The sequence below is a fragment of the Saccostrea cucullata genome, unplaced genomic scaffold (genome assembly GCF_032062105.1).
Source record: "Saccostrea cucullata isolate Sc308-1 unplaced genomic scaffold, CSIRO_AGI_Scuc_v1 ctg3520, whole genome shotgun sequence".
NCBI classification, from domain to species: Eukaryota; Metazoa; Mollusca; class Bivalvia; order Ostreida; family Ostreidae; genus Saccostrea; species Saccostrea cuccullata.
In genome coordinates, this window is record NW_026934294.1 from 53,992 (window position 1) to 64,911 (window position 10,920).

The window sequence follows — 10,920 nt, forward strand, 5'->3', positions numbered from 1 at the left end:
TACAATAGATTTTACAATATATATGGACTTGACCAATGTTAACATACTTAAATGTTAAAAAGCTTCGATTCTGTTATGGGAAACGTAATTAATTTTCCTCATTTTCCATAACAGGAAGTAAAATATGCCGCCGATTGCTATGTTACAATTTAAAAAAAAAATCGAACTTCCAATAGTAATTGTTATTCTGTTTATTTGAAATATATACTTGTTAAATCAAATCATTTCCACGTACATATAATTGGGTCTAATCTAAACAAGATGATTTTATTGACGCTTTTATTGAAATCCATTTTTCTGCAAGGCAGTGTGGAATCATGTGCAATAGATAAGTATGAACATATAAAGATATTCTAGAAATTCTTTGAAATTCATTTTTCTGCTTTGGAATAATGTCATTAGTTTACACCATTCTAAATCTCTTTTTAACAATCCAGTGATACTGGAGTATGTTGCTTCAACTTCTACAAGAACGTAAATGGCCATTGCATACGTAAGATTAGATAATTAAATGAAATGAAATTTATTAACTGTCAAATATGTAAAATGATTTTATGATTATATTGAGAGAAGACAATAAGCTTTACATTCATACATTTAGAATGTCCAGTTGGTTCTTTTGGTTCGAACTGCAGTGGACATTGTCCCCCGGGATACTTTGGAATGTTATGTCGAGAGAAATGTTCTTGTGAGGAAGACATTTGTGACAGAGAAATTGGTTGAACACAACAAACAGGTTTGTAAAGATGTCATTTAATTAACGAAATGTAATATTGAACAAAATTTTAATCTTAAAATGAACATAACGTGAAATTACGAGCAATGATAGGCTTAAAGAATAATTCGAATCTGAGAATAATATATAAACGATATCCAAAAATTAAAGAGCTAGGATCACTAGGAAGAGAAATCGTCTTCTGTTGTCCGGTCACATTTGCCGTGAGTCCTTAATAAACTAAATCCTCTTCCGGTATGCATTTATTACACATGTATTTTATTTTAAAAAGTGAATCTCTTGAAATCTCAGATTAAAATGGGGCGTTGCTAAAATTAAAACTTCAAAGTACATACAGCCAATGCCTAATGTAAATAATTTTATTCCTGTACAAGTTGGGTACATAACTCTTTACATATTACTTCTGACTCATAAAAGCTACAGTATATATGTAAATGTATTCTATGTTTACTCATTTATCCCACGGATATGACTCATTGAATATTTTTGATATCCACAGATAGGTGCAGTTTTGACGTCACAATGGTTTTTGCGTTAACGTGATGAAGTAAAATAAAGTGGTCATATATAAGAAATGTAAAACGTTGGTTGTAAAGTATTAAACATGCGAAAAAAAGAATTTCCCATGATTTGAAGTTGGATATGACTGTTATTCAACTCGTTGTGTGTTTTTATCCTCTCGGCAAGACTTGGTGACAAGAAATACACAAATAAAATCATATCCAACTACAAATCATGCGTGATCCTATATATATTATCTAAGATTGTTTTTTTTAAAATTCAGATTGGTCTATTCCATCTTCCCCTACTTCAACATCAGTCGAGAAAATTTTGCCGACTGGTATGATGTCGTCCTCATATTGGAAAAACACACTCTTTATAGTGATGGGGTCTGTTGTAACACTTTGTGTTATCATGATAATGTACTTTGTTAAAACATGGTAAGACTGACATATGATTTATAGCATAACTACTTACCATAAAAAGAATAATGACAATTTGTATCGTTTTATTCATAAATTGTCGTTTTTTTTGTCTATTTGTACATTAAAAGGTTCATTAAACTAAAAGCCCGAGGTGTTGGCAGCCGCATAAGTATATCAGGTATTATGTTTATTTAAGAAATAATTGATAATTAAACCGTAACATTACAGGTAAAAGGACAGGAAATTTGATATTTGTTTTTTAAAAAGCAATGATGATGAATTTTTTTTTAAAAATTACTTTCATTGTAGAAAATACGCTTGGGAATAACATTACCTTGCGATACACAAATAATGAAAGCATTGAAGATGTTAACCATACCAATAGTTATACGGGGTTATTGGTAGCAAACGGGGCACTGCACGAAGAAAAATTAAGAAATATAACACCTGGTAATGGTTTTGTGAATATAAATTTGAATTATATAACTTGTTATCTTATTTTATATCCAATTACAGTTGCATATTACACTTTGAATTTTTATAATCAGTATCAAAATACGAAGTGTTATCAGATTGCTAAGATTGATAATTATTCTTGAGAAAGTTTCCTGAGATATTCTTATAGGTACCAGACCAAACATAAACGATGAACCTTTCAAGGAAAATAAGGAAGAGATCACTCAAAATAAAATTGAAAATCTCGATAACGAGTACCAGGATGCTTGGTCCGATGAAAATTTCATGAAGATTAAAACCTTGGGCGATACTCCAAGGGACTCAAATTTGACATCGTCACGAATGAACAATGGTATCGATATGAAGCTTAGACCCTACAGTTCCGTTAAATACAATAGAAAAAGCAACGTGAGAGAGGCTACATGTGAAATGAATTCGGTCCATAACAACATTTGTGATAGCTCTAAGGCAGCAGGAGAAGAGGGCCAAAGAAATGAAGAGAATACAAAAACCAATCATGTGGTAGATTTCGGGGGCAAGTATTTTATAAGTGCACCATTGCATGTCATTTTATCTGCTAGAAACATGGATTATATTATTTAAGCAATTATAACTTATTATTTTATCTTTTGTTTTTGCAAGTTACATATATTTATTCTATTATTAAAGGTGTGCATTCAGAAAAGGAAGATGCTTCACCAGAGTTGATTGTATACGAAGACCTGAACGTTCTTATGGCTGCCCAGTCAGAACATTATACAGATCTAACTTTTCCCAACGGAAATTCTTATTCAGAAATCAATAAAAATACAGAGATAAATGAGAGAGAATTTTGTTCAAGAGAACATTTATATGAAGCCAAAAGACATGCTGAATCGACAGAAATGTATGCAGTTCCTAATTTTCCGGGAAGAGAAAGCATTCTGAATAAAGATTACTCTGCAACAAGTGCAAAAGAAGACAATATGTTCAATGAAGGAGAGACCATAACTGAGGAAAATTGGAACATTTACGAAGATGTAACAATCCATTGACTCTACAATTAAGCTCGTCTTTTTACCTTGTACAGTAAAATAACCAATGTTTGAACAGTTACAAATATAAACCAATATTATTATTACATTTGTTTTAATATGTTTTTATGAACTTGGTTCGTTCTTTGATGTCTTAGTAGTTAAACACTGAGAATTTTTATAATTTGTTTTATTTTTGAACAGCTACAAATAAACTGAAATTGTTTCAATTCTGTCAGATTAATTTGTACATCGTAAAAACTGTATCTTTTTCAGTACTATTTGCATCAATTTTTCCTTAAGAAATCTGTCTTCGATATTTTAATTGTCTTTCCATGATACTGGTGTTTTTGATTATCTAAATTTAATGTGCAGGTTAAAACTTCTTTGTCAACACAAGCGTTAAAGGATTTGAATTTTTTTTTTGTATTATATAGGCGAATTGTCTAAAGATTCTTACTGTTACTACTAAAAACAATAAAAAAAAGTATACTAACTTATACCCCTAAGTATGTAAATGTATTACTTGTTGAAATTTATTTTATTCTCGATAGATTCACATAAGAATTGGAATGAACTGATTATTTTTCAAAGAAAAAAGTTAAGGAAAATTTCATACATTAGTATTCAAAATTAATTTCAAAAAATCCTTATGCATAAGAAGAAAAAACTATGAAAAAAATATTATAAAATTTTATTCAGTTATTTGCTATACTTTTTTAAAAAGTAAGCACAGTGGTGGGTCTCGTCTATACAGTATACAAGAATACTGCATCTGAAAACTAGCTCTTTACATATGATTGAAAAGACCACATGAATAATTTTTGTAATCTTTCAAGCCTACAGTGGTCCACCGTTAATGTGATGGACCTTTATTTCAAAAGACGTAGAAATGCGCGTAGTTATGAATATTGATTACACAATAAACCATGTCTCTGATGATGTTAAAGAAGAACTTCATATAGAGTGTGTTACAGCATATTCAAGAAGAGCTTTAAATCAGATGTTTATCACCAACGATAAAAATCCTTAAGAAATTTGAAGTCTATGATTTTCCAATCAAAATTATGTCATTTACATATTATTAATACATAGAGCTGGCAGTAATTGCGACCAATCAACAGAGAATGCCTCCTACTCCCAAGCACCTGTCTTCTTTATACTATTTTTAACAGATTTTTTATCAATTGAAGCTCTTACATGTGTGAGATCGACCTCTGATTGAATCAAATGGATTATTTGAATTTAATTATAACCACAAATTAATGTTTTTTTTAGATATATATGTAAGCTGTCAACTTTCATTTAGCATAAAAAAAATTTCAATAATTTTAGTTTTAAAATTTGATCATTTTCTATATCTTCATATGGAGCTTTTCTTCTAAAGGAAATCAATATAGTCTAAAATGACCACAACCCCCAGCCTCTTTAATTATACATTTTGATGTAAAATGACACAAATATTTTATTATTCTTTTAACAATATTTTTTTTGCAAACCTTTTTGAAAATAATTCTTTTGAGAAAATCAAAGTGTTATATAAGAAAATATTATTCTACTTTTGGAAGCTACCAGTCATTGCGTTTTTTAAACACCAATCTCTCATCTTTTACATTCTTTATCTCTTTAATCAATCCCGTGGGCATCCGGGTTAGAATAGGTCCTCAGTATTGCTTGTCGTAAAAGGCGACAGGGCGGTCCTTCGGATGAGATGTATGGATTTTTCCAAGGTGGGCACGATAAAGACCTCCCTCCTCAAAGGCCGTAAGTGCCGAGCATAGGCCTAAATTTGCAGCCCTTCACCGGCAATGGTGACGTCTCCATATCAGTGAAATATTCTGGAGAGTGACGTTAAACAGTATACAGTAAAACACGTTTAGTACGAACACGGATATAACGAATTCACGGATATGGATTTTTTGTCCCCGGCAAAATTCTTAACAAATCTTTGTAAAATTTTACGGTTATAACGAACTCTGATATGACGAATTTACGGATATAGCGAACTGATTTTGAATCCCGTTGAGTTTTTAAATATAATGAATTATACATCTTTAATAACGAACTTCCAAAGATCTCAAAATTTTGATAAATTGAACTGACAAACACTTTCAGCATTTGTATATAAAATTCGTTTCATAATACCTTAGTTATCTATTAAATGTTTTGTAATATTTGCTTCAACATTTTGACAAGTAACACTTGAAGGAAAACATGCATATTGCGATTTCGCTATATATGGTTATACGAATTCGTTATACGGATATAACAAATTACGGATATAGCGAAGAGAGAGAGAGCTTTTTTCTGTAGAGATCAATCAATCAATCAATGAGTAAATCTCTTTAATTCTTAAAATGTCAAAGATAAATAAATTGAGAAAATTAACAGTGTTCAAGCTCAAAAGTTCATTCAAACGATACAAAACAAGAGCAGCAGCAAACACAGACTTCTAAAAGATCAAAGGTGGGATCAGATGCCACAGATGAGTGAGTATCACCACCACCGGACGTAAGTTCTTGTAATAAAGGAACAAATCTGATTCAGAATGTAAATAACGGCTGATGAAAAAGGTCAATCAGCAATTGACTTAATGGTAGATTTTTTTTGAAATGTTTGAAATGAAGACTACTTTACACGAGACAGTTCTCGTTTCATATATAGTTAACATGCAATTGATAAGGTATAGTGATGTATGTGTGAGGCAAATTGACAATTAAAAAGTTCACGTCATCACGTTTATCATTGATCTTATATGTAAGATTGTTGTACATTTGTTTATAAAGTTTATAAGAAAGATATTGAGTGAGAGAGGTTTATTTATATCTTTTTATTGACGATAAATTTCCTAAGTTAGGAAATAAAAAAAAAACATGTTTTAGCTATATCTGTTTTACTAATTGGTCAAATGTTTCCTTGCAATATTATGTTCTGAAGTGCATAAACTGAATTTTTCTTTTTTTTAGAAAATCATTAACTCAGAAAAAATTATGAAATTCGTATCCGAGAAGAGACGAAATTGACAAACTAGGTGATAATGTTTATTCTACAAAGTGTTTTGTGCATACTAATGGGGATAATCCAAATCAGCAATGCTTGTGAAAAAAGGTGTGTTGAAGACAGTGAATGTTATTTGTTTCTCTAGCATTTTATGATAGCAGGAAAAATAATTCTTTTAGAAGTCATACAGATACAGTATAATTTGAACTGCATTTCTGTACTAAAATTGCATGCTATCATATTTTTCAATCATTTTGTATCATCCGAACAAAACAAAAACTGATATTATTGTTTGTTTCTTGTGAAAAAAAAAGACTTCTTTATTGTTACCTAGTAATTGACTGTTGAAAGGTGGTGATAGAGATATAGATTTATTTCATGTACCATCATTTATTTACACTTCCTTGTATATTTTCTTATGAATAAAATAATATTGTTTACATAAACTTATTTATGTAAGAATTATTTTTTTTTTGCTTTCTTCCAGTCCTGGCAGGTGCTGTTATAATTTTTACAGAGAGGGGAAATTATGCAAGGGTATTAGTTGTTCCTTATCCAGTTTTTCATGTTTTTAAATCAAATAAATGATATTTTGTTGTTAAAAAATATAGCAAAATATAATTAACGTTAAATATTTGTTAAAAAATGTTAAATTTAGTGGATAAATATCAACCTTTTTACAGAGTGCCCTGTTGGAACGCATGGTTTAAACTGTAGTGAACAATGTATAAAGGGTTACTATGGAAGGCTTTGTCTAGAACCATGTGACTGTCCCGCTAATCTGTGTGATGTAATATATGGTTGCTATGGCAACAGTTCTCATCCCTTTACCGCTGAAGGTATGCATTTTAAATAAATTTACTATTAGAATAGAGCTTGGTTTTATATTGAAAAGACATAATTAAAATGAACCAAGAAAGTTTGAAATGTAAATTGAATTTTGAATATCTTTTTGAAATGTATATACAAAAAAAGTCTACTAGAGAAGTCCCAGAATACATTCTTCGGGAATATATTGTGATGATGAAAAAAAATATGTTTAGATATGTTGTATAGTTATTATATTTGTATTGTGTTTCGTAAGACTGCTATACGATTATTTTTTCCACCTCCACTTTATCTATTGCAGTTCGGTCTTTAAGTGGAATAAATATAGGTATGACGTCATCATCTTGGAGAAACTCAATATTCATCGGAATTGTGTTGATGGGAACTTTCTTAATTATAGGAGTGATGTTCTTCATTAAGTCTTGGTACGATCCACATATCATCAAAACTTTGACTTGAAAATAAAATAATTCTTGAAATATTTATCTTTCAAATCATGCTTTCATATCATCTCAACAACATTGACCACGATAATGATATGCTTTTATGCTTAAAGGTTCATTAAAATGAAAACTCGTGCAGCAAGTAACCAAAGGGGGGCATCAGGTATTCTTAACAGTAAACAGAACGGTTTGAATAACGCTTTATATTCAAATATGATAGAAAATTTCTATTTTACAAATAATAATTTTATTTTTTTATTATTTTTTTTTCAATGTAGAGAACATTGTACAGGAGAACAACATTGGTCTGCGGAATATAGACAATGAAAGATATGAAAATAATATCCTACGTACTGACACCGATAGTAACACAAGGTTGATGGTACAAAACAGATCACTAAAGAAAGAAGGTTTGAGAATAGCACCTAGAATATGTATGTCATGTTTGCACTTTAAAAAAGTAATTATGAATGCATAAACATGAATATTTTGAAAGTTAATTAAGAAAAGCATTACAAGTTGTGTTATCTATTTTTTTTTAATGAGCGTTATTGCCAGATTCTATAGAAAACGTAGTTATACCCCTTAATATAAACAGTTTCTAATTGCTTACTTTAAAAAGTTCAACAATTCGACTGTTTCCCCTAATGTGGATCCAGGAAATGTTAAAAAAAACGCTGTTGCTCACTGTCTTTAAATGGCGCTTCATCTCATTCGGCAAACTTCAACTGATTCGTATTACCGTGAAATAAATGGAATCAGCCGAGCAATGCCGATTAATTTCAACCTGTCGTTTAAGATAAACAGATCGACATGGCCAATGTTCTTTTGCCGTTGCAAATGAGGATGAAATCCAGTAGATTCTTAAAAGTGGAGACAGTAAAAATACACGTAAAGTCTCTCTCTCAGTTTTATTTTCGATTAAATTCATGAATTTAATCTAGAAGGAGTATAAAAACAACGTTGTCAGGAGTCTCGAGGAACAGTCCACATGTTGGACCAGAATGCAAGCATTTACAAGCGGTCGACGGCCTTAGGCAACAACTTGCACTCTGGTCCAACAGACTGAATGTTTCCCTCTACTGCAGTCAACAACAGTAAAATGTAAATGCAATCTTTCTTGAAAATATTCTTGTTTAATATTCTTACAGGTTTCAAATCGAACGAGGAAAACTGCATAGAAAAGGGAAAATATAGCAGAGAAAATAAGCTTGATGATACAGAAAACGAATACCAAGATGCATGGTCTGCTAAAACGTTTCTAGATAAGATATCAAGGGACGGGAAACTGAGAACACCACAAAGGGAACAGCGTATGGATAGGACGCTAAAATCTTACGGTTTCATAAGATATGAAAGACAACTTGAAGAGGAGGCCACAGCTGAACACAATTCGACATACGACTATATTGATGATGTCTTTGTCAATAGAGGATACGAGGATGAAAGTCTTGTAAAGGACACATACAATGCTACTCTGCTAGCTTCAGAAGGCAAGTGATTGTAAAGCGAATATAACCTACAAAGTTCTGTTCACGTGATACAGGAAATAAATAAATGATTTGATTGCATAGTTGGCATCTCATACATCGATGTTCAAATTGTATATTTACAGCTGAAGATAGAAAGTCAAAAAATAGTCCTGCAATTCCTGATTCGAAGGCGTATGAAGATTTGAGCGTTTGCATGTTGAATCATTTTGAACATTACACAGATTTAACTTTTCAAGAGATGACATTTGATTCAGTTATTAATAATGAGAAAGAAACGCATGGGACAGTTTTGTTGAACACAGATAATTTATGTAAGGTCACTGAAAGAATTGAATCAACAGAAATATATACAGTACCCATTCGTCGAAGAGAAAGCTGTTTTACGCTTAAGTCATCAGCGACAACTTCAAAACCATGCAGAGAACCTAAAAGACAAAAAATTATTGAAGGTCATTTAATTTATGGAGAACAAATGCACAAGAATGTTTGTACGAATATGTGAAAATAATTTAGGATGTTTATTTTGTGTATAGTTGAATATTTACGCCTCGAGCAGTCACCATTTACATACGAACATAGTTAAAAAAGTTCTGATGGGAAATTATTATTTAGTAACAAGTTTCCTAATTTTTGATATAACATGACTATAACATGATATTGGGTGCGTTCACAGTTCTACCAATAGTACCAACTCTCAATTTACCATTGGTACCATAATTTGACAATGGTACCATTTGTACCAATAAACCCTGAACGCGTATTGGCATACCAATGTTTTGTTTTTACCAATGTTACCAATGGGAGCCCAATGGAAACGTTGGTAATATTGATTTTACCAATGTTACCAATAGGAGTCCAATGGAAACGTTGGTAATACTGATTTACAGATTTATAGATTTGTAAACATGTCAAACAGCAAACACCTTGTTGCTGCCCTAAATACAGGAACAACATTTTCATCATAAATTGAATCTGTCTATCCGTCATCTGCACAGCTCAGATTTAATAACTAATCTGTACGAAGAAAGGTCAGATTCAATAACAAGAATTTGCAACTACTATAAGATTACCATTCCTCAATACTCTATTGATGACTTTAAAATGCACTTTCGTCTCACCAGGGAAATTTTTCAATCTACAATTGCAAGACTTGTTCAGTCTAAAGTATATACTAAACTTACAGGCCCACAACCAAATCTGGAAAAAGAACTACTAATGTTTCTTTGGTATATTGGTAACTTAGAAAGTTTTCGGTCAATGGCGGACAGATTTGGAATAGCAAAGAGCAGCTTCCATATTAGTATTAGAAGAGTTTCGTCGGGACTCCTTGAGATAATGCAAGAAGTGATAACATGGCCAGAAACCCCAGCCAAAATGAATGAAACTTGCCAGCAGTTTGGGGAGAAGTCTGAATTCCAAAATATCTTAGGTGCTATTGATGGAAGTCATATACCAATCAAGGCTCCAGTGCAACAACCTCAGGCTTACTTTAACAGAAAAAAGTTTTATTCCATAGTTCTTTTAGCATGCTGTAACTCAAAAATGGAATTCACTTATGTTTGGACTGGGAACCCAGGCAGCACACATGATGCTACCGTGTTAAGATTTTCAGATTTATTTCAAAATAGTAACAAAATTCCTAATGGTTATTGCATCTTAGGAGACTCTGCTTTTCCTATAATGGAGTGGCTAATAACGCCCTTCCGAGACTGTGGAAACCTGACCCAACAGCAACGACGCTTTAATTATGTCCATAGCAAATGCAGACAGGTAATTGAACGAGCATTTGGAATGTTAAAATGCAGATTTCGAAGGCTTTTGCGCTTTGATTCATGCAATATGCACATGCTTGTGAATTCTGTGCTTGCTGCATGTGTTTTGCACAATTTATGCATGTTAAAAAGTGATGTTTTTGAAGTTCCCGAGGTCAATGATGCTGAAATTTGTGATGATGCTTTGTTTGCTAGAGATGGACAGCAAATTCGGGGTATACAGCTGAGACAGCAAATGATGAACCAGCTGTGA

The 10,920-nt window shown here is 31.8% G+C and overlaps 1 protein-coding gene and 2 long non-coding RNA genes across 3 annotated transcripts; all 3 read left to right on the forward strand.

The window, feature by feature from the left end:
* The first annotated feature begins 422 nt into the window (after positions 1 to 422).
* Positions 423 to 1,623, forward strand: LOC134240383 (uncharacterized). The gene is made up of 3 exons (XR_009986426.1): positions 423 to 493; positions 602 to 736; positions 1,521 to 1,623. It is a non-coding gene; the product is annotated as an uncharacterized LOC134240383 (long non-coding RNA).
* Positions 1,624 to 6,819: 5,196 nt separating this feature from the next.
* Positions 6,820 to 7,565, forward strand: LOC134240384 (uncharacterized). The gene is made up of 3 exons (XR_009986427.1): positions 6,820 to 6,970; positions 7,261 to 7,384; positions 7,516 to 7,565. It is a non-coding gene; the product is annotated as an uncharacterized LOC134240384 (long non-coding RNA).
* Positions 7,566 to 8,717: 1,152 nt separating this feature from the next.
* LOC134240388 (putative nuclease HARBI1) lies at positions 8,718 to 10,920 on the forward strand. The gene is made up of 2 exons (XM_062722482.1): positions 8,718 to 8,895; positions 10,079 to 10,920. The coding sequence occupies exons 1-2, from the start codon at positions 8,718 to 8,720 to the stop codon at positions 10,918 to 10,920; spliced, it is 1,020 nt and encodes a 339-aa protein (XP_062578466.1).

What these genes read in the sequence shown, in the direction of transcription:
- LOC134240388 (XM_062722482.1), top strand. Translation starts at nt 8,718, where the DNA reads ATGGATAGGACGCTAAAATCTTACGGTTTCATAAGATATGAAAGACAA. An exon ending in TACTCTGCTAGCTTCAGAAG is followed by an intron (nt 8,896 to 10,078) that starts GCAAGTGATTGT and finishes CTAAACTTACAG; the next exon opens with GCCCACAACCAAATCTGGAA.